This window comes from Chaetodon auriga, chromosome 2, assembly GCF_051107435.1.
Source record: "Chaetodon auriga isolate fChaAug3 chromosome 2, fChaAug3.hap1, whole genome shotgun sequence".
NCBI classification, from domain to species: Eukaryota; Metazoa; Chordata; class Actinopteri; order Chaetodontiformes; family Chaetodontidae; genus Chaetodon; species Chaetodon auriga.
The window spans coordinates 4,284,101-4,308,730 of NC_135075.1; the positions used below are offsets into that span (position 1 = coordinate 4,284,101).

A 24,630-nucleotide genomic window follows, 5' to 3' on the forward strand; every position below is an offset into this window, starting at 1 on the left:
ACAAGTGTGATAAATACATGTTTGTCTCACAGAGAGCACAGCAGGCTGGAAAGTGTTGGAGATGTCCGTCAAGCTCAGTCTGTACGCACACGCTTGGTCCTGAGCCGCATGTATTAATCTCACATTAGAGTCCCGGCTGCTTCCTCTGGAGCTCTGCTGGCTTCACTGGACCCGATGAGAACTTGAAGGCAACCGGGGTCCAACTGCCACCCCGAGCAGGCTGATTCAGCCATTCACCTTTCAACATGATGATAGTAGCTACACAGCCGTGTCAGCAGATGGCGCTATAGTCCTTTGACTCAAACCATCTTCCCTCCAGTGAAGACCACCATGAAGTCTGTGAATCACTGAAGAAATAATAAATGCCAAAAAAAAAAAGAGGAAAATCTGATCTGAGGCCGACTATTAGTTACTGTTAGGTGTTATTACTCTATCTGTTTGGTCACACTCACTGTGATTTCAATTCGCATGTTAAATAAAATAAAATCCCCCCACCTGCTCTAATATTTTTCATGTATTAAATATAGAACATTAGGTACATAGATAGATAGATAGATAGATAGATAGATAGATAGATAGATAGATAGCAGTGAGGCGGTGGGAGGGGCGTTTATTGTTGGAAACTAAATAAAAAGGTGGCAGTTGGTCGTCTGTCAGACATGAAGTGATGTCCAGCGTGAGGACAGGAAGAGGACATGTGAAGAGCTGAAGGTCTGGCCGGCTTCTTGTGTCAGCTGTTCCCAGGTCTGTAGCGGTGAACGTGTGTCAGACAGAAGGACAGATGAGCTGAGCGTGTACCTGCAGGCTGAGAGTGTTTGAGCGGCTCAGAGGCAGATCCTCTGCAGAACACGCCCTGATAGAAAAGGTAGACACACGCACACACACACATACACTCTCAGCCCGATCACTAACGGAGCCGAACGTCTTACCTGAAAACAACAGCCCCAATGCTCCAGCACAGGCTCACACCACCGGACACCTACCAAATGAAATCAGGACGAGTGCATTTCCACAAACTTTGGTTTGTCCCGAGGAGCTTTGGTCCCGTCTGCAGCCCGGAACACCTGGACACCCTGCGGGACTCGCTCGACAAATAAGGCTGGTTGTTGCAGCAGCAGAGCGTTAATACACCGGCTGGGCTGAGCACCATGAGTAGGAAGACACGGCGCTGGATTTTCCATTTTTTCCTGTGCCTTGGAATAGTGTATTTGAAAATCGGGTGAGTTTTTGGGGATGTCCTGCGGGTTAATTAAGATTTGAAAATGAAAGCAATTTTTAGATTAGCGGAGATTTCAACAGTGCTTTAAGCCTTGACGGGCTTTATAAGGACAGTAGAAAAACGAGGGGCCCCCAGTGTAAGGTGAAGGGTCCTTTCTGGCTGTGCCCCCTGCAAATGAGGAATAGTTAGATTAATTGTGGAACGTCATCAGACCACTTGCAGTTATTGTACATGCCTGATAAGTCAGAATAGTGTCTGTTTTCTCATATTAAGGTCCCCAGTGAGCTCTGTGTTAAACCCCCTGCAGAACTTCCATAGGAAAATGCCAGATTTTAACTTTTCACCTTCACCGCAGGGGTCTGTCATCGGTGGTCGCGCTGGGAGCGAGCATCATCTGTAATAAAATCCCCGGCCTAGCCCCCCGTCAGCGGACTATCTGTCAGAGCCGACCCGACGCGATCATAGTGATCGGAGAAGGAGTTCAGATGGGGATCAATGAGTGTCAGTTTCAGTTCAGGCACGGACGCTGGAACTGCTCGGCCCTGGGAGAGAGAACCGTGTTCGGCAAAGAGCTCAGAGTGGGTATGTCGCTCTTTGATTTCATTTCAACTCAAACGGTTCATATTGATAAAAAACAAAAACAAAAACAAAACATATTTAGTGGTTCTTTGTGCATTCCCAGAATTTTATGATGCATTAGATTAGTCTTATTTCCCTATTTCAGTCTATAGGGTTCTGTGATGGGGTTAAAGTCTTTTTATTGCAACTTCTCATATGACAAGTATACAAATGTTCCTAAGGTCTTTACAGTTAGAGTGCAGTTGAGTATCACTCAAAAGTTATGACTGTTGTTGTTTTTGAACGTAAGAAAGCTCCTAAATACATTTTGGACTGAGAGCTCCACTTCATCACTGAGTTTTTCTCCTAAAGTGTGATAAAAGACGCTGTTGGAACATGTCAGCATGCCTTGATCTTCATAGTTACAGTGTTCACAAGGTTTGTTTTTAACTAATAAAATAGTTATTACTGAGAAATAAGCTGGTTCATTTTTAAATTGCTGCATTGTCGTATACCAGCAGCTTGATAACTGTTTGTTGCTTGCACACAGTTGTATGTTGTCTTTAGTGTTTGCACTGTCCAAGCAAGCATTTAGGAAGTCATGAAAAAGGTTTTGAAATTGCTATAATTTCTCCAAAAATAGTCCAGAAAGGCATTCCTCTGAGGTGCTCGACCTCTGACACTGACTGAGGTCTGAAGCTCAGACTCTCTGCATCTGCTCGTGGTGGGAAAATAAGGCACATATTTGATCCTGTATGTGGAATAAGGCTCGAGGCGATGCTTGCTTGCTCCAAAGACAGGACTGCGGAAATAAGTGGAGAATCATATTTAACGCACTGGTATTCCACTGTCTTGTCCTTTAAGTTCACCCTGTCATCTCAGAGACAGATGCAGAGCTTGGGTGTCATTTTTCATGCCAAGTGTCATTAAGGATTATAGCTCACATCTTGTTTGAGCCTTTAATTTATGCTGATTGCTGCACCGTACATGACGGCCTTATATTATGTTATATTGCCTGAGATGGTTGTAGTATTAGCTGCAGCAAATATGAGTACTGTCTGAATGAGTCTTCCAACCCACAGTTAAAAGCTGCAAGATGTATAATTTGATGTGTGAATGATATAGGTTAGTATAAACAGTGATAAAGCTTCCTGTCGTGACATTTCATGAAGTGCTCTGTGATTGTAACGGTTCAGAAGAGACGCCAATGTATCAGATTGGTATCTTTTGTCTGATTATTTCAGTGTGTTTTTTATCATGAATGCATACTGTAATTCTCTTCTATTGCTATTTCATATCGTGTAACATGCAGACCTGCATGCTTTTTATCCGCTCTCAGCTCAACCACCTTCATGTATGTTCATAAAATACTTTTCCCCCAAAAGCTTCAAGTTCAGACAAGTACTTTCTGCTAGGTTTACAAATTTACCTCCAGGTTCTGCAGCTTTGGCAGGGGACGCTTTAAGTAGAATGATTTTAGACCACTGCTTCAGGCAAGAACTATGCTTCTTACAAATATCATCAGATCTGAAAAAAAAAGCTCATGTCAGTATTGCGGAATTCAAATTTTACCCAAATGTAGATGAGAATCAGGCTGAGTTCCAGGAGACAGCAGGTCAGCTCGAGCACTGCTCGGGTCCAGCTGCCCTGCGCAGAGTCTGTCTGAATCCATTGTTTTGCTTCAGCAGACTGGAACACTGATAACTGACAGAATACATCAGTTTGGGATTGTTGTTGGCAGTAATGCAGCAATGTACAGTATATTGGCATTAGGATCAGTATATTGGCATTAGGATCAGGTATCCTCCCCACCCACTGAGTTGGCTACCTGCAGTAACTCTCTGTGGGTACTGACTGCTCCTTTACTGGCTGCAAAGACAGATCAGAGACTTGTTTTAATATCTCAGCTTTACGTATTTGATGCCAGGATGCTTCTGTGTTTGATTCTTTGCACTTTGCATGACTGCAGAGAGTCACATCCACTTGTTTCAGCAGAGCTCAACAGTTCAGCATTTCAGTGTTTGAAGGAGAACCATGATCCTCAATGTCTTTACTTCTGTATGGCACTTTAATTGGTAAAGATTACGACTTGATTGCAGTGTTTTTGCAATACTTGTTCATTTTTTGGGTGCTTTCCTAGTGTGCTCCAACAGGAATTATCTCCATTTTAATTAAAAAACGCAGTTGACCTGAAGCACACAGATTTATGGAGTGGAAATCCATCCATGTAGGGAGGCTCTGCATGCCTCTCAGACTCACCTCCACAGGATGGATCCCAGCGTGACGGCAGCTGGGACAAGGGCCAGAAATGATACCTTAACATTTGATGTTTTATCTCCCACTGAATGATCTCAAACAAACATCCTAACTAATCAAAGGTACTCAGCAGATTGACTGTTAATTGGTGATTGTGTGAAGTGATACTCTTAGATTTACAGACCAGTCAGAATCCTGCAGGTTCTTCATTCTAACTTATCATAAAGACAATGAAACTGACCTGCTTCTTTAGAATTAGTTTCCCTCCATTCCAAAATGCTATATTATATTTTCCAAAAGATTCGGTTCATCCTGAAGTTTATCTGTTTTAATGTTGCTTGATTAATGAATACGGACTTGGCTTGGCTCGAGTATTTTATGATTTGGTTTGAGGCAGCTATGCCAGGTATGTAAGGAGGCTTGACAGTGTCTGAAATAGTGAATCCTGTTGTCAGCAATTGTGGTTAAAAATGTCTTCTCTTTATCGCAGGCAGTAAGGAGGCTGCGTTCACCTACGCTATCATCGCTGCCGGAGTCGCCCATGCTGTCACTGCGGCCTGCACCCAGGGGAGCCTGAGCGGCTGCGGCTGCGACAAGGAGAAGCAGGGCTTCTACAACCAGGAGGAGGGCTGGAAGTGGGGCGGATGCTCTGCTGACGTCCACTACGGCCTGGATTTCTCTAAGGAGTTTGTGGACGCTCGAGAGATCAAGCAGAATGCCAGGACTCTCATGAATTTACACAACAATGAAGTGGGACGCAAGGTATGTTTGTTACTCTGTCGTCTGTCTTTTCAGTTTGTTTTAACAGACACAAAAATAATCTTCAAGAAGAGGATAATAAGATAATCAAATCTACATCCTGTGCTCCATGGAACTCCTGGGATCAGGTGTAAGTAAGGTAACATGAGGCCAGCGATTACTGTATCACTGAAAACTGAGTTGGCAACCTGCCTTGACTGAATGAATGTGGCTGGTCACAGAAACACAGAATTTTATGATGACACTGACATAAAATACTCTTCTTAATGTGGATTAGTTGCATCACGGCTGACACCAGATCTAGCAGACATGTCGTTTTAGCAAACACATTCACACTTACAGCCAAGCCAGAGTCTTCAGTTCAGCCCAAGTCAGGCAGCTTTGAATGCTGTCGAGAAATGAAAGGCTGATGTTGAACATTACAGCAAGTCTGAGACTGGCTGCAGTCATCTGTTACAATGGCACAGAGAGAGTTCATGAATGGTCAAAAATATCATAAAATAAGGAGCCACTGAGGACAAAGTGTGGTCAGATGCTGCAGTCATTTAGAGGACACAAGTAAAGTAGAGTCCAGATGTAACTGACAGAATGCACGGTGAGCCGGACTCAGGACTATAACCCTATGAGAGTGCATTAGCCAGACTCTGATGTTGTTTACCAGTGGACAGACGCAGGGAGCCAAATGACAGATCAATAGAAATTGCAGGACCATCCACAAAATGGCCCCACAAGACAGCAGTCTGTTGGCAAAGCTGCAGCAGGCACATGATAGATCAGTGCAGGTCTGAGGTAAACTGCTAAAAATACTGCACTAATGCCTGAAAAGTGTTTTGACTTGTTTTAAAGGTTAATGAAAACATATCTGGAGCTCTTGCTTCCTCAGTATTAATTATATAGAAGTAGATTAATAGCAGAGCTTCTCTTAGCGTTCTATAGCAAAGAAGAACACGAATAAAGGTTAACATTAAAAGAATAGTTCATCATGTTGGGAAATGCAAATTTGTTTTCTTTATGAGGGTTAGTTGAGGACTTTGTTACCACTGTCATGTCTGTAGGCTACTAGACAGTTTAGCTTAGCATAAAGACTGGAAACAGCCCAACGCTGGCTGAGAAGTTTGTAATCTTATGAAAGGATATCTTAACATCACGGCCATGGAAACAAAATGTGTCTAACAGCCAAATTCCAGTTATATGAGCATGTCAGTTTCCCCATTGTGCTTTTAGAATATACTGTGTCAGCTGATGCTGGAAGTGATTTTCATGCTGTAAACACAGAGCTATCAGTACCTGCAGCGCCCTTTGTAATGCTAGATGTTCAGATGTTTCTCTTTGAAAACATCTTTTGTTTTTCTCTTTGTGGAAACATGCACTGCTTTTCATTGGAAAGATATACATGAAGATGTGTATTTCAGGGCTTTGCATGTAAAAACCGAGAGCTGAGAAGTGAATATGCTCAGATAGATTTCATGTCAGTGTCATCGTGTCAAGCTTTGGTCCCATTCATGGGGAAAGAGGAGTACTTTCATCTCTGGACCAGGCTTCATATTTGAGGTCTGGCATCAGTCAGAATGTGATACAGTGTGTGAATCTCTTAATATACACTTACTAAACTGATACCTCTGTAATTATTGTAGTAAGGCTTTCATGTTAAATTGGAGATGATGTCAGTGTATGTTTTGAGTACCAACCTTCAAATTTCTTGAGAAGAATAAACAATAGTGTAAAAGGTGCCATAGGAGGCTTACAGGGGTTCTGTTAGACAAACAATAGCAGCTTCTTTGGCATTTCACTTCACTGAACTTAGTGAATTAAATGTTTGTCAGGTCTCGGGGGCATGACCACGCTAAGCTGTATGCATCCAAGGCTTTTGACAATTACCCCACGAGACTCCAGAAAGTCTGAGGCCACATCAGAGTGGAATAATTAAAAAGCAGGGTGAGGCTTCTCTAATGCCAGTGAGGGTTCCCGCTCAGTGAGGAGGAAGGAGGGTAAGCTGATGTCATTCAGCTCCAGGCACACAGAGAACACCCCGGTTGCTTCGCCAAACACATCGCAAGGCTCCCAGTCTCACCCTGAAAAGGCCTTCCACCGCCGCCAGTCTGCTACAAACACCTCGATGTGGTGACAGAAGAGTCTCTGCAGTCACCACAAGAACTCATAAATGAACCCAGCTTCTGCCTGAATTCATCACCTTTACGCATCCATTTTATTTTACCCACAGAAAGGTTTGTGGTCACACTGGCTGTTTTTCTATTACTGTTGCCCTCAATAAAACAGCTAGTCAACATCCTGCACATCCATGACAACAAAAACCAGACTGGGAGGGGAGGAGGGGGACAAAGGATGCTTTAAACTTTGACTCTAAAGTGTTTGCAGACATGTACAATATTTAGGGCTCTTAAATTTTGTTTACTTTAATTATTAAATTCAGATCTAAAAAAAAAAAAAACAAATTCAAAAGTGCAGCAAAAAAATTGATGTTAAAATACCTTTTGTAGCACAGATTGATTGTTGATTTATTTATTTATTTTTTTTTACATTTATTAAGTATATAAATGATACTGAATCAGTGCTAATTGTATTTCTGTTGCAGGATACACAAAACTATAAGAGGAATGGGTTTGTAAAATTTGGGTGAAATCAGTTGCAACTGATCTGCTAGTTGAAAAAAAATCCAGGTGTTTATTGGTGAAAATCTGTAAAAAAAAAAAATGTTACAGATTCTCTCAAATCCAAAGGCTATCCATGACAAAATCTGGTCTCCGAACAAAAGCTGAGATCACCCTGATGACATGACTGCTCCTCCAGAGCCACAGATGATAGAAGACAACTGTTTTCTCACACTGAACAGTGTGTGTGTGTGTGTGTGTGTGTGTGTGTGTGTGTGTGTGTGTAACTCTCACAGTTGGCAGTATCTCATATTTCTGCTACAGAACACGCGGGACATGCATGAAGTTAGTTAGTTAGTCCATGTTTTTGTACGAGTGTGTTTCTGCCATGAGTGTGTTGTGAGCCTCAACCTGTCTTGTAAAAGAATGGCACATACATAGCTACTAGCCATAGGGTGACATACTGTAGCAGCTCTGGAATGCTTCCATTCATTTGGAATGCTAGAAAACTTTTGTCTCAACCTGTTGAACTATTCATGCAATATGTTAGACTGAGTATTTCTGTGAACTCGTACGGTTCCTCCCTGCTCATTATGGAGAGACAGCAACAAACAAACTGTAAGAGATAGTGTGAGTTGTCAGAACTTCTTGACTTTTATCTTTTGACGGTGGAGGACATATGAGATCTGCGAATTTGATTAGGCACAGCTGTGATGAAGGTGTGGCAGACACTTTGATGATAAGAATAAATGACGTAAATATGACTGGATATCAGACAGGCAGCTGTTACTCTCTGAAACTTTGAAACCTCCCTTCACCTGAACTCTTCCTCCATGTTGCAGGTCCTAGAGAAGGGCATGCGCCTGGAGTGCAAGTGTCATGGTGTGTCGGGCTCCTGTACCACCAAGACATGCTGGACAACGCTCCCCAAGTTCCGTCAGCTGGGATACATCCTCAAGGACAAGTACAACCAGGCGGTGCACGTGGAGCCGGTACGAGCCAGCCGCAACAAGCGCCCCGTCTTCCTGAAGATCAAGAAACCCCACTCCTACCGCAAGCCCATGGACACAGAGCTGGTCTACCTCGAAAGGTCGCCTAACTACTGCGAGGCCGACCCTTTGACCGGCAGCATGGGAACACAAGGTCGCCTCTGCAACAAGACGGCTCAGCAGCCCAACAGCTGTGACCTGATGTGTTGCGGTCGAGGATATAACACACACCAATACTCCCGTGTCTGGCAGTGCAACTGCAAGTTCCTGTGGTGCTGCTACGTCAAATGCAACACCTGCAGTGAGAGGACAGAGGTGTACACCTGTAAATAGAAATATTTATTGGACGCGTATTGAAACACACCGCTAGACTAGACTGTGTGTGAATGTGTGTGTGTGTGTGTGTGTGTGTGTGTGTCTTGTTAATGTATTTCAGAATAAGAGTTCTCTGTGGCTGATAGACACATGCAGAGTGACTGCCTTCACGCTTCCGGTGTGTGTTGATTATAGTGATGCCAATGGACATCTGCCATGACACTGGACTCCACCTGTGGGCTCATAAGTCATATTTTTATTGTAGAATAATTTGAATGCCGTTTCATGCTCCAGGCCTGACTTGTCTGCAGGCCGTCCTGGTCTATTGCATGACTCACCTCGAACAGTGCTAGTTTTTTCTTTCCTAGACTAATAATTTATTCAATGAGACAACTACTGATTTTGACTAAATCTGGTCAGGTTTTAAGTCGGTGTAGGTGCCTTTTAGTGAAAAAATATTCAAGTGCACTTAAAAATGAAAAGATTTTTTTTTTTTTTTTTTACCAAGACAACTTTTACACACTGGAGCTGAAAACTGAAACTCGACTGAAAGACATGTTTGGGACCCTGCAGCTTATGTGCATTAAGCTTAGCAGAGGAGCATGAAACTACTGATCCTGGGCTCGGTATGATAGTGTTGTGTTCGATGTGTTTCTTTCTCCTCTCCCCTACGGTCTGCTGCTAGTTGTCTGGAAAGTTATGGAGTTTGTGGCTGAGCAGCCATATCGACTCCTCAAGCTAAATGGACACCACCAGAAGCAAACGCGAGCTTCCAGACATAAATTCCCCTCAATGTTGTTTGATAGAATATATTTTGTAAGAGATTATTTTTATATATTTTTTTCTATTTATTTTCTATCTCTGTGTAAGATGTTTTCCCGTAACATTTCTAACTGTTCAGTTTCTGAGTTTACTGAAAGGAAATGACCCACTGAAACACTGTTTTCAAAATGTGCCTTGTTCCTCAGCAGAAGAATATATTAACATTGTACTGAAATATGTGGTATTGTGAATTTCAGGAAACATTATTTCAGCTTGCCTTGCTGCCTATGGATGTCACCTGTTGCTTGTTTCTTGTATGACTCTTGTACAGAGTTTCCTTCATCTGTCTCTCTGAAAAGGTAAAAGGTGGTTTTGTGGTGTACTCTTTATATTCTAAGATACACAAGCATCTACAGCAGCACATTACAATCTGAACCCTTCATACTCATTTGAACAGCTCATATGAATGGTTAACAGCACGGTACGCCAGCAGTGCATATTACCTGGAATATGTCAGAGTAACTGTTGGTCTTTTGGTCATCTCTCCATGTGTTTGGCTGTAATCTCTGCTGTCTAAAAAACATCTGCATCATTCTGCCCTTCCTGTCCACCACTGTTTCAGCCATGAGCATCCACAGCCACTCGACTGTTCTCCTGTGTTCAGCCAGAAATATTTAACCCACAAACGTCTTCAGTGGCGCTCTTTGAAGGCCGCTAAGAACAGAAATAATGAATATACCTAAATAAATATATTTAAAAATGTTGGCATGACTCCAGGCCAAGGTTATGTTGAAAGGCTGGATTTTGAATTATTTGCATTAATACAAATGAGATGAGATTATTACAAATCAGGAGCAGAATCTGGGAGCTATGGTTTCATGTCAGATCTCTGTTAGAGTCATCAGTGATCCACAGATATGCAGTTTGCGCTTTTTGTCTCTATCTCTCACTAACCGGTTGTGTCTACCAGCTGGGTGTCATTTCATGTGAACATGGTTTGGCCTTTTATGCCTTTTATTAGAGAGATGACAGGAAATGAGGGGAGATGTGTGACAAACAGGGCTGTTCATGGGCTCAGGTTTCTTGACGGCACCTTAACCCCTACAGTACCTGGATGCACCAGCTGTGTATCATTTGACATTTTTTTTGATATTGCAGAGTTTCAGTATCAGTACAGATTGAAAGACGCAACGAATGGGATAAGATTAATGTTTTGATTTCGATCATGAAATGTTTGGTCTGTTTTTGATGAGTGGTTCTACAGACACATTTCAGCCAGTATTCAGCAAGCATAGACATTTGATACCCAGCCCTAATACTTCAGTTTGAAACAATCAGACATACCTCTACAGGGACACTAGTATGATGACAGGTTGATTATTGATGGAATAGGAGGGGGTCTTTCAGAAACCATGCAGTTCTCTTGTTTGGTTATTACAAAGAGAGTTTCCAGTCAAGTGTCAGTCAACACTGACGCAGTCCTCATTAAAGGTTGTTCTTGTATGTGACTGAACTGATGAAATGACATCACCCAACTGCTGTAGTGCTCATAAAGCAGAGACCATTTCTGTCTTATTTCATGTAAAACCACATTGTCTTTTCATGCGTCTTTGGTTAATAAATGTTTTCTCAATTAACAGAAGGAGGTCATTTTGTATTTAATACACATTTTTTAGGTTTCATTATGAGGACTGGTCAGGGTGAAGTGTGTGTGATTGAGGCTTGCGGCGCAGACGGTGTCACAGCAGTGTGTGCCTCAGTGAGCGGTGGGACTGTGGAGCTGCCGGCTGATGGATTACTCTGACATCTGCTTCATTCACTCCTCAACAACGTTGCTACAACAACCACACTGTGCCCCCCAAAAATGCTCCTCATCTCATCGAGATGCCAGACTGCCCATTAACAAAACGGTAACCATGCAAAAGCCAGATAAAATTTGGATGCTATTTATTTTGTGGAAATGGCAAATGGGACGAAAGCAGGGAGAGGGCTTTACAATTGCAAGGGGATGATGTCAAGAAGGATTTCAATCTGCGCAACAGAAAAGGCCTTAACTCCGGGAATAATCATCACAAAACATTCCTCAGCTAAACGTTGCCTCAAAAGAGTGACACTTTCAAAAGGCAGCTGGCCAAACAGCCATGGTGAGAGCAACACCAAGGCTCTGTCACTGAGAACTCCACAACATTATCTGAGTGTCCCACAGAGCGCTGGCTTGTTCCATGCTTTACTCTTCTATTCACATTTGTAATGATGTCGCTCCTAATAATAATCAGAAACATAACACACACAATCACAGATGGAGAATTGATCCCCAAACATGAAGTTCATTCTTGACCTTGAAAACAGTCTCACAACAATGTCCATTTAACAGTGTTCTGGAGATGACTGCATTTATATTAGATATGACAAAACAACAATGATGAAGTTGTTCCAGATTAAAATGGAAATGAGCTGAATTTGGCTCCCCTTTGAGGTTCAAGTACTGTGGGTAATGTTACCTTGTCACAGTAATTGTCCTGTCATCTGCACACTATCTGAGGTGCCAGGTTATCTACCATGGTGCTGTCTGAAGTATCATAGTACAACTACAGTATTCTATTGCATGGTATGTAGCACATCATACTCTGTATGCCATAACACACCTGATAAAAACTTCATTGGTCAACGACTATTTTCAAGGTCAAAATGAGCTCGAGAAGTCAATGTAGACAAATGGCATCAAATGACATCTACAACTGAATGACAACCTGGGCAAATTCTACTGAAGAGGATCATGGGATATCATTTGAAAGCTCCAGAAGAGCTATGAAATGGACCTTGTGAAAACAGTGTTTTGTCAACAGTGCCTTGCTGGTGTTAATCCTCCTCCAGGATCACTCTTACTTTGACTTGTAGGCTGGCTCTGAAGCCCCTCAGGAGGACCTGTTCAATGGAACATTGGATTGAATTGATACCACTCGATCAATAAACCACTTACCTTGTGCAGAAGAGCTGCAGATCGTCTGGATAACAAACACTGACAATCGCAGACTGGATGGATTACTGTAAGAGTCCTTTATTAATGACTTTTTAACATTTAGAATTGCTAATGACTCACTAACCTTTGCTGATGGATTATTAGAAAGTGAAACATCCACAGGTAATTACTGATGACATTTCTGATGAATCAATGGAACACGTCACAATATTGTAATAATAATTTTCCTGAGCCAAAGCTGACATGTTCAAATTTCTTTTTTGTCTGAACAACAAGCATGAATCCTAAACATTTGAACCTTTCAGCTTAACAGTGAAGCAGGAAATCCCAAATCTGAGAAGTCAGAACCAGATCTTTTTTTTTTTTTTTTGAATCAATGTTTGATTTATTCAATAAATTAAATAGGTAAATACTTCAGCAACAAATAATCTTTTCTGCAAGTGTGACAACGTGAATAACCCCCAGTGCTCATTTAATACCCTTTCCTCTCGTACATTTTGTCATACATGGTGTTTAATTGCACATCAAATTAAACTACACACTTCCTAAGATAGGCAGAAACCGACTACAAACACACACTGCAATTATAAGTCAGAGCACAGCACTGAGTCATCCTCCACAGGCCTCACTCTGTCAAAAACCACACACCAAAAGGGGATCATTGAAGCACTAATGAACTGCTTTGTGGTGTTTTTATCTATAAACACTAGCACACCACTGCCAAGGTCCTCGGTGTTTAATGCCTCTGCCTGCTGCTGGAACTGCTGGCGCTGGCCTTGCCATGTCTCTCTGCACACAGTGCACCTGTGAACACCTGCATTGAGGTGGTAGCCCAAAATTTATGACTGCCAGTCCTCTGCGTGGGCCGGCTGCTATCGCTGTGACTGCTTGCTTGTGTGAGATCAGAGGAGATATTTCATTTCTGGAGAGCCGAATTCTTTTACACAGAACTTTGCTTGATGTTTTCAGTTCAGGGTCCTTTAGCATGGCAAGCTGACAGGTTGGTGCTGCACTGCAAATGGTGCTGGAAGCTGTCACGCTTGGCTTGTGCAGGAGAGATTCTTTGTCAGAATGTTGATTATTTAAGACAGGGGCTGCTTAATAACTATCATTATAGCAGTACCTTGACAGCGAGGGCCAATCAGGGTCCAAACAGAAATCTCCTCTGCCAACAATGACATCGTAGCCGAGGAATGAGCCAGAAACAAGGTACACATACTTTGGAAAACCAAAGGCTGTTATGAAGATTTTAATTGAAGGATGCATAAATCAAACATTTCATATCATGTACTTTAAAGACTGCATCTACAATAAATCATAATTTGGCTCAGAAGTGACTGAATAATGAATGATATGTTATTTGTTGGTTAAAATAGGCCATGGTTGGGGCATGCCAGATAATGATAAATCTATAGCCCTGAGCTAAACTTCTGCTGTCTGGTTGTAAAATGTTTTCGGTGCTCAAATGGCCTTAGTGTTAAAATAAATGCAATGAAATTAATACAAATTTGCTTTGCATGAATTCTTGCACAGTTTCTTGATCTTTTTATATAACGGGTAGGTTCAACAAATTGCCAAAAAAAAAGCACTTTCTCATCTACCCCTCTGGCATTTAGTCACGCAGATAGTTTTGTTTTTATTTGTTGAATCAGCTTTGGAGATATCCATCTCAGAGATTTCTCTCTCCACCCAAGTACAGCGCAGGTGAATGGAATGTTTCACTGCTTTATTGTAATTTGTGGGAATCGACTGTTTGAGGCCAAAACTCACATGCTCATATATATGTTGAAAGAGTTCTTTGTTGCTGTAATTATTCTCTCTGTCCAGTGAGATGTACGACAAAATCCACAGTCTGCGCTCTGCCATCCAGGTAGAATTCCAAGCCCAAAGCTAAGTTGGTATTTGAGAAAAGTTAGAATCTTTTTAGATGAAAGTTCCTCAGTGTTTCCTTGTTGAGCTATGGTTAAAGGATGGTAAAATGAACTCCACCCTTTCTTTGAGCTCCTCTAGTTCCATATCTTTTACCTTTCTGCATCCTCAAGAGACGCTGATGGAATGTATCTGCTCATGTCCTCTTTCTTCATGCCCTTCTGAAAGACGGTAGGCCCTTCTAAATCACAGACGAAATGGGAGGAAAAACAACATACCTGACACTAAATCGTCCAGTCAGCGCATTGAAAAAAATAAAAATAACACCACAGTTCACATATTTAGGGGAGGGTTGTTTTGTCCATACAAAGTATACACTGTACATATGACAAAAAAAATAGTCGAAGTACACACTTGGTTGCAATGATGCCCATTACCATGGTAAAACTTCACTGTGCTAACAATGTCACATACATGGGAGTGGGAAACTACCCAAGTGCTGCAAAAAGATAAAAGAACTATCACAAGCTATCAACCATCAAATAAAAAGTAACCCTGCTGGGCAGAAAATCATCCAATCTGGCAACAATAGTCAAGTTTCCATCCCTCCAGATTATGTGAATATTAGTTAGGAGTTGGGCACATCAAGATTAACAGCTGATAGAGTTGGTTTTCCTGTCAGGTGCCATTAGAACATTGCAGAAGAAGAGGACACAACAAGATGATGTCATTGAATGAGCACCAGTCCAACCTTAAACCAACAAAAACAATGTGGACGAAACACGACATTTCTGTTTGTTTCCTGTATAAATTTAAGGAATCTTACAGTCTCCTCATGGTTCCACACTGATCTGATGTTTTCGTCTGCACTAATTTTCTCATCTTTGGTCTCTCTCAGTGGACGTTTACATCTCTTCATGTGTGTCATGATTGATTCACTAAGTCAGTTTCCATTGCATATTGTCACATTTTGTTTTTCTGATCAAACCAACTTTTCCACTGCTGCCAAGCATAAAAATGTCTTCACAATATTTCCCAGCTGGTATTGTTTTAACCTTGTGAGTCTGTGTATTTGTGTGTGTGTCATCATGGCTAAATGTGGTCCTGGAGACACCCATTGTAGTGGGAACCACCACAGAAGTGGTTTTGAGTACTTTGTCAGGTGTTTATGTCTGTCTGTCTGCGGACAGATTTTGTCAATGTGATAGCATCACAACTGTGCAAGAGGCAGTCACGAAACTTCACAGGTGTGCAATTGAGATCAAAATTAAAGTTTGAGCAAGGGCACTGGAAGTAGAGGAGTAGGAAGCAAGGAAGGGGCCATTGGCCCCCCAACTTTACACCCCTTGCCAACATTCATTAAGTCTTGGATCACTGTATCCCAGTTTCGATCACTCCTGTCCACTCGAAGACATAAAGTGAAACCAAGCTATGAAAGAACTTGGCTTTGATCAAGGGCATCAAAGAAGCAGCTACAGACAATGGAACTCGCTGATCACAATAGAGTGTGTCCTGAAATCCTCACAGATGTTGTCAACACCTCCCACTCCGACCAGTCGTGATGGTTCCTCAGGATACATGAACGGTTTGTAACAGTAGACTGACATTCAATGCTTAACAACCGATCGTGTATGTCTTGCCAGTTATGGCAACCATCCTGACCCTGACCATGTGAGGATGGTCAGGCATACTGAAGAAATCTGCCAGAGTTCACCTGTTTCGCCAAACTCACTTCTGTCATATCATGTGTTCCAATGCACCGATCTGACGTCCAGGCTGCTGCAATCCCATTGCAAGATGGTCTCTAGTTTAACATTTTTCTTTAATTTCCAGCATTTTTTTGATGAGCAAATTGCGCATAAACACAAGTGGATGGAAACTTAGTGATGAGACAGTCTGGAGAAAAATAAGATAACATCTGGAGTTTCTGGCAAGTTTTGAACTGAGCCTGAGTCTGAGGTATGAAACACTCCACACACACACACACACACACACACACACACACACACACACACACACACACACACATAGACAAAGAGCAAGAGCCTGTTATTAATTTGATAGAGATAATGTCTGTACTGTTACCTGTGATGGTCATTTGTGTCCAATAAACTGATTAAAATAACACAAATAAACCAAGCTGTGACTTCACTTCCTGTTTCAGTGTGAGAGACAGACAACACACAAATGACAACCACGAAGGATTCCTGCCACCCAGCAATGAAACACTCTCTAGAGTAACATGGAGGCACCAAATAGCTCATCACGTGAGAACATACTCACTTGATTCTGTTAACTGAAAGTGCTGAAGCCTCCTATTAGCTTTGGCACAACTTTGGAATGCATTTCTGTCTTTTGCAGTGGAGTTGAGTTATGGCACAGTTACTTTATGGCTAGTATGAACAGAGGGAGTGAGCACAGTGACCAGTAACTGTAACTAACAGCATGTGGCATGTGAGTACTGTATTAATATGAATGAAGGTGTCATAATGTGGACCCAATGCTCTCATGATATTTGTGACAAAAACTTTTTTTTTTTTTTTTTTTTTTTTTAAACTACTGTATATTTAAAGGATTATACAGGTTTCTGATGTTACAGTTGTGCCAACTGCCTGCTTTCTCCCCCTCAGTCCAAACAGAGATCAGTTTGTGGACCAGGTAGAGATCACCAGCCATCGGCACTGAGGCGTCATGTAGTTGTGCTGTGGTTATGCACTGAGACATGAAGCCATGCAGGAGGTCCCAGGCCCCCTTTGTTTCCTGCTGTGATTGACAAGCAGCCTAATCCCAGAGAAGCCGAAGGAAATAACATGAAGATGTACTTAATTACACTTTTTTTCTCCTGCAGGCCTTTCTACCACATGTGTGGCGTGTATCTGAAATTACACTCCACGTATGAAAAGGATTAGAAATGATTCTCCTGCTTGTGTTAGCTTGCAGTTCATACCAATTTGTGGAGTATATAGAAAAGTGTCATGCTGTTATTAGAGCTTGCAGCACAGGGGAACTAAATTATGAGTTGTCCCTACCAAGGTTTACATCAGACGCTACACCCTCTGCTCCTTTGACAGTAAAAATGTGTGAAGAATGCAATAATGACACATGGTGTGCACCGTATGAACCGCTGTACTGACAGCCCATGGGAGGTATGTCCCTGTGGCCATGCTGACATGAAAACCAAATAAGCAAGCATCGGCTACACAAACGACTTCCTGCTTTACGCCCGGCAAGCTATAATTTTGCTCCAAATAAAAGGATGTGAAAAGTTCTTGAAGCATATAGAGCCATTAAATGATGAGAAAACGGTGATGTCTGAAGCCTGAAGCACAGTGTGGGTGGAGAGGTTGAATCAACAACTAATAGAAATCCTGTATCCTGTTTGAGTTTGCTGCATGGACAGCTCTGATGAATCATAGCACAGATCCTTCTTTATAGAGAGAGCAGGTACGCTTTAAGTGACGCATAAATTCCTGTATAGAATTTACTCATTCTTGATGGTTTCATCACCTCACACCATTCACAGTTGATTTAGGCTGAGGAATGTGGTGGATCATCTGGCGGCAGAGAGGGCAGCTGAAACTGAGGTACCTGAAAACAGTTGTGACAGTCATGCTAAAATAAGTTTGAGTAATGAACAGCCTGCTGACAGACTAATGCTATATCAATATATACCAAAACAATTCTCCTCTCTCTTCCTCTCATCTAACGCTTGCAATGATGAATGACAAACATTTATAGGAACTGGTATTGCACAATCACAGAGCCTGCATTACAGCAATAACCAGTGGTGCTTTCTGTCAATCCATGCCCATATTGCCGATAGGTAGAACTGATTCTACCTTTCAGTTTCATTAAAACTTGACGTGTCTGAAAGGTGTTTCAAGGACAGCTTCTGCTGGTGCACAGCTCGATATGTTTTCCATTTCTGTTTTTTTCAAGGCACAAGCTATTTGATTTGACATTTGATGGACACATTTACACTTGGCGTCAAACATTTGGCTTATAACACATGATATTTTCACAATATTACAACTGATGTACTGCAATTTTTTTTTTTTTAGTTAAAGCTGCACTATGCAATAAGTAACAATATTTTAAGATTAACAATTAAAAAAATGATTTTATGTCGTGATAAACCCACAGAGAATTATCACCTAACTTTGCACTACAGAGCGCTTTAGCACTTCTGCTAACAGACAAAATTAACAACTAGCTCATGAACATAGTGGAGCATTTAGCTCTTTAAGAACTGAACATTTTCCCTCAAGAGTTGGTGGAGACCAAAATGGAGCTAAAAGAAGGATGAACATTGAAACATACAGAAATGATGTCCAATGTTGTGCCATGTCTGCTGGACACGTAGACAAGCAACAGTTTACTAGTCCACCATATCAAATTTCTCAGGAAATTATACGTCAGTGTTGTGTTTGTGGCTTGTTGTGCCTTTTTTTTTTGTTGGTCTTTGTTTCTTTGATTTTTGGAGGGTTTTCTGTCTCTAAATTGAGGGTGAAAGATTTCAAATGTTGTACAGACCGTAAATCCCTCGAAAGACAAACTTTTTTGGGGTTTGGGGCTATATAAATAAATTTGACTTGATTTAATTAAACCTGCAATAACTGGTTTTTTTTGGCCACTTGGTGGCAGTGGAAACAAGTCGTGAACACAACATTGATTATGACCATATTAGCTGATGGCAACCTATTAGTGAACAGTTACTTATTTACACATCCAGCAGGTATGGAGCAACATTATCCTTCATTTGGCATCATTCTTGTGTCCACCTGGTGAGTGGTCCAATATTCACTCTCTTCTAGTTCTAGTTTTGGTCTGTACCAACTCCTGAGGGAAACATCTGACTCTTTAGCTGCTAGCTGCTGCTTGATAATGATCAGTTCTGGTGATTGTGGGTGACAAAGTGGATTACGGAAGCAATGCTGGTTCACCCCTGAATCAAGTGTTCAGGGTGGCAGTAGCTCAGTTCATAAGTACTTGGCTTGGGGACCGGAAGGTGGCTGGTTTGAGTCCAGTATGGACTAGTCAATGCAGGGGTGGATTGATAGCTGGATATGTGCCAGTTCACCTCCGGGGCATTGCAGAGGTGCTCATGAGCAAAGGCAGTGACAGGCTGCGGTAACCTATCGCTCTCACATCTCTCCATGTTAATTGCATGTACAGGTTTCTCTGTGTACCTGTGTGTGTGTGTCAGAAAGTACTTAACAGAGTGTAATGATGAATTTTCCTCAAGGGGAATTAATAAAGGAATTCTTTCTCTTCATTCTACAGCCACAGACACCAGACCAGACGAAGTTCACTATAGATCAAACTTTCAAAACCTGCAAGGCCTCAGTGGACTTGTTACCTTTCTAACACCACCTTGTGAGAATCAGGAGCAGACAGCAGACAGGAAACCTGAGCTTTGTTTTCCTGAGTTCTGGGTGTGCTTACACTACCTGTGCAGGACCTCACCGCGCGTTATCTTTACGTCCAATCACCTGTCTATTTTCACATACTGTATGCATTGCTTCAGTTAGGAAACTATTCTGCTCACATTCATCAAGCACATATCTTTATGAGCTTCATGAGGAATTACTGAGATAAGACACGCTCATATTGTAAATGTGCATGACTCTGGAGTTTGCACCAAACTGCATGCTTCAACAGCTTCTGCGATAGAGCTCTTAATCACAGTGGAAGGAAGTCATTCTTTATGCCCAAAGTTGAATGCAGAAGCAAGTTCTTTTCACATTCAGAACATGCATAAAAAAAGGCTTTTGATTTGTCAGTTTAGAGGTTCACAGTAAGGTCACTACAATAGCACAGCCTTATAAATTGTGGAAACTAGGAGATTAGTATAATAATGATGACTGCAAGGCTTAGTCATTCGTGCTGGCAACATCAGCCCAGGATTGGATCGTGAGTTCTCCGCTGTGTTGCTTTAAAACAACAAGTTTTAACAAGTGACAAGACATGGATTCTAGAGGGAAAAAAAGACCTCAGCTCTCTTCTGTGCCAAATGTCATGCTTTGAAAGCTTAGGCAGCCCTGACTACTAGTTGTCTGTGAATATTATGCAGATCCTTTGTAGGTCTGCATGACATCTTAAAAGCCAGATTGCGTGTCAGCTGTCAGGGTAATGATACTGCGGAGAAAACAATAGTGACAACAACATTACTGTACCTGTGGCTTTGGTGACCTTTCATCTCACTGCAGCCTCTGATGTTCTGACAAAGTCTGGCAGAGGCAAAAAGAGACAGAGATCAAAACCTTCTGAGGATCTATAATGCAATTATACTCTTTTTTTCAGGTTGAAAGAGATTCCCTTGTAGTTTGTATGGGCCTCTGTCCTTGAAACCTGCAACTAGTTCTGGTGGGATGGGTCTACCGCTTGTTATTGTTTAAAGAGCAATTACATAAATCTTTTAAGGAGAGCAGGAAGCTGAGGCACTCTCACTATTTCACTCACCAACTGGATTTTTCAGCCCAGTAACCCAAGGAATGACATCCATATTGGACAATTCTAGAAGTCACAATTTATGTCCAATGTTCAGTGCCAGTGCTGGAAAGTAGTGTGTTCTTCATGTAGGTGGAAGGTGGAAAAGTAAGGGTGTGGAGGCCATGTGGTGGATGAAACTATGGTGTGTCTTACTTTCAAGTAGGTGAGTGGAGTTCATGTCCTGTTTACAGATGGGACAATTGATGTTTTATCAAAAGTAACCACCATCTTTTCTTAATCTTAGAGCTAAAGTTTGACATTTTAGGAAACAGTCTAAATTGCTTTCCAGCAGAGAGTTAGATGATCAAGAGCAATACCACTCTTCTGTTCACATGTACTAATATAAGGCTACAACCAGCGGTCCATTAGCTTAGCTTATCTTATCTTAGCTTAGCATAAACATAACCCCCACAAAAAATGGTAAATTGTTGTTGTTGCAGTTCAAGTTTTGTGTGAGTCAGGCTAATCTTTATGCTACGCTAAGCTAACAGTTGCTGGCTGTCACCTTAATTTCAAACTGCTGTAGCCTTGAACAAGTGGATGTGTGACTGGCAGTGGTGGAGGAAGTACTCAGATCTTGTACTTGAGTAAAAGTAGCACCACTCTGCAAATACTCTGTTAGACATTAAAATCTTGCTTTTAAATTTTCACTTCAATAAGTGTGTGTAAATGTATTCATTATGCAAAATTGCATATTTCAGAATAATATATATCATGTGACTGAATTATAATTATTGATACATTAATGTGTTCATCACTTAATGTTGAAGCTGGTAAAAGTGATTTAACTACTATAGTTTATCTGCTGGGTAGCTTGTGAATTTTCTCCTCAGGGATCTATAAAGTTTGATCCTAAACTATAATATTATATCATAATTTATTTGTTTATTATATTTTATATAAAACTAGATCTGCTAGATCTGCTAAAGTTGTCAAATAAATGTAATGGAGTAAAAAGCACAATATTTGCCTCTGAATTGTAGTGTAGCAGAAGTATCATGTACCTTTGCACTTTAAATACAGTACTTGGGTAAATATACTGCTTACTCTTCACTGTTTACTACAAAATGCGAAAGCATGTGAACATATTTCCCAAAATCCTAAACTATTTTTTAAACCAATGGCTGCTTAACCCTTATCATACCTTAATCATTGTTTCTTTACCATAATAGTCTGACACCAGTCTTCTTGTATAGCAACACAGCGGTGATTTTTAGAACAGACGACAACATTCAAATACCAGGCGAGGATGGCAGATACATTTGTCACTCACAGCCAGCACTCAGCACTGTATGCAGTTGATGATGGTTGTTAATAAAAAACCCTGCTAGTAGCAGATTAACTCTTATTAGGCTTTAATGAAGGTCACCTGCTGTGTTGACAGAAGACCATCTAAGTGTTTGTTGAACCTTCAGATACACAAGTTGGTTCCATCTGACCGGGCCTCTGTCAGTACCACATGATGTTGATATTAACAATACTGTCAGTACTGCATTGTTAATGTAAGTTATGACAGTGTGTCCATGTCAATAAGATAACAGTGAACCGGTGCAGCTCTGCACCTGGTGAATGTAAAAAGTTAAATAAACACATGTGGGATGTTAGCACATATTTCTCAGAATAAGAAAAATAAAGGCTATTTCTTCTGCTGCCTGAGTTGTGCATTCTGCTTTCCCATGGCTGCCTCATGTTGCTTGTTGCTGTCCCCCCTCTATCATTGTTTAGACAGCTTGAGGCCTCCTCAAGAAGGGAAAGTTGATATTTATGTTGAGGCTTTTGGACTGACCATAAGCAGGAGGAGCTTTTGCCCAGACCCAGGCAGTCTGCCACTGATACAAACTTTTATTCATAGCACTTTGGGAAAAAACTGACAGGTTCAGATAGTGGCTCTCAGATTTAACAGGTGAGGCTTTCTTTTTTGTATACCACAAGTGCTGGCAGGCTGCATCACCAAATGCTCCACTAACACACATTTTCCACAGAACTCCCAATGTTCCTCTTTTTCCAATTGATCTGGAAAGATTTTCCTTCTCCATTTAGACCTTGAGTGTGTTCCAGTGATAGCTAACTGCAGGAGCGGATCCCTGCTGCTGCCTGATTGGCTGAGAGTGTAGTTCAGCATGAGGTCAGAGGTGTCATCCTCCGCCCAGAAAAACACAGCTGGCCAGACCAGTGATGTCAGATGGGGGATGATAATTAAATAACTGACGGCGGCCAGGCTGATTGACATGGAGCTAATATGTGTAAGGACAGAGAGGATGAGCATGAAGAAATGTGCAGTGACAGTCCACAGTGCAATGGTTGCAACCACAGTCTAACCTAACTGATTATCTTTTAAGTAAATGTAGTTCCATCTCTCTCACTCATCAATCTGCTGCCCATTTGTCTTTTAACCCTCCTGCTGTCTGCGCTTTGAAATCTGACTGATTGACAATTTCTCTCCATAAATTATGTCATTAAGATGCTCCTGCTGTCGTTACATTCCAGTCAAAGAATGGGACTTTGTCCTGGTGTTCATCCCCACCTGAGAGGAGAGGTCGGCTGTCAGCAGAAAATGTCATCAAGAAGACTCCAGGGTCAAGGTATGCCATGTCCTGGGTGGATGACATAAAGTCCTGCTTCGAACTGTTCCTGACAGAGGAAATCCAAACAATAGTCATGAACATGACCAAATTGGAGGAGAGATGTGTGTACAAAGACACCTGGGAGGAGGTAGACCGAATGGACATTCAAGCCTACGTGGGTATCTCAATTCTGTCCAGTGTCTACAGATCCAAGAATGAATCCACCGTCAGCCTATGGCATAAAGAGTCTGTAAGTAAGTAGGAGTCTGCAATCTTTCGAGCCACAATGCCCCTGAAGACTTTTCACTGTCCTCCGTGTTGCATCTTGACGAGTGGGACACAAGAGAGTGAGAGATGTTCAAGCATCAGAAGCAAGAGCCACCAGGAAGAGGAAGAGGTGCAAACTGTGTACACCAAGAGAATGCAGTGCATCTATTTGCAAGGCACATGTCAAAATCACAACACACCTCCCAACATGTGCATGAAAACATGTGATGTGATAGATTGTGAAGATTTTTTGTGATTATTGTTTTTTTGCTTTTCATTTTTTCAAAAGGACCCATGGAAACAGAGAATAAGATTTGTTTTTTTGCTTGGGCTTGATTTTATTCATATGCTTTTGTTCTCTACTATATAAATCACACAAGTCTTTTTTGATCGGGAACATGGTATTTTGCGGACAGATGTGGAAGACAACAGGAGGGTTAAAGTGTATGAGTATTAAATTTGCAGATATTCTCTTTACTTCGGACAGCAATCAATGAATCAAATGGTCTGACATTTCTTTCAGCTCGAATGAAATGATTGGATGGCCTACCTGTCCGTCTACTTACATGCCTGCCTACCCACATGCAGTCCGCTCATGCAGTCATTGTGCATGACTTGAGTCGTCCACAGGGCTAGGCAGATATATTGCTAAAGCTAGTCGCACAAGAATGGCGAGACACTGCAGCCAAAATTTGGGTTCCAAGGGAGACAAAGTCTTGTAAGTTTTCAGTTTTCAACAATTAACTAGTTGAGCACAATGTTATAATACCAACAGGACGGATCACAAAAATGGGACTCAAGATGTAATGAAATGAAATGAATGAAAGCCATTCTATCTAAATATCTGGCGATGTAGCAGCCAAATGCTTGAGTATTTTCACCAGACAGTCAGTAAGTTTGGTGTTGTGTAGTAGTGTACAAGTGGGTTTTTGCTGAAAACAAACAGTGAGTGAGTTGTTTTCTCATTTAGCTAGTGGTATATAGGCATGTA

At 41.6% G+C, this 24,630-nt stretch overlaps 1 protein-coding gene across 1 annotated transcript; it reads left to right on the forward strand.

Annotated features, from left to right (window-relative positions):
* Positions 1-1,036: 1,036 nt before the first annotated feature.
* wnt7aa (wingless-type MMTV integration site family, member 7Aa) lies at positions 1,037-11,109 on the forward strand. Its single transcript, XM_076750686.1, has 4 exons — positions 1,037-1,219; positions 1,575-1,801; positions 4,524-4,795; positions 8,244-11,109. Exons 1-4 carry the CDS (start codon positions 1,149-1,151, stop codon positions 8,721-8,723), a joined length of 1,050 nt encoding a protein of 349 aa, XP_076606801.1. The 5' UTR covers positions 1,037-1,148; the 3' UTR covers positions 8,724-11,109.
* Positions 11,110-24,630: the final 13,521 nt, after the last annotated feature.

What these genes read in the sequence shown, in the direction of transcription:
- wnt7aa (XM_076750686.1), top strand. Translation starts at nt 1,149, where the DNA reads ATGAGTAGGAAGACACGGCGCTGGATTTTCCATTTTTTCCTGTGCCTT. An exon ending in ATAGTGTATTTGAAAATCGG is followed by an intron (nt 1,220 to 1,574) that starts GTGAGTTTTTGG and finishes CCTTCACCGCAG; the next exon opens with GGGTCTGTCATCGGTGGTCG. An exon ending in CGGCAAAGAGCTCAGAGTGG is followed by an intron (nt 1,802 to 4,523) that starts GTATGTCGCTCT and finishes TCTTTATCGCAG; the next exon opens with GCAGTAAGGAGGCTGCGTTC.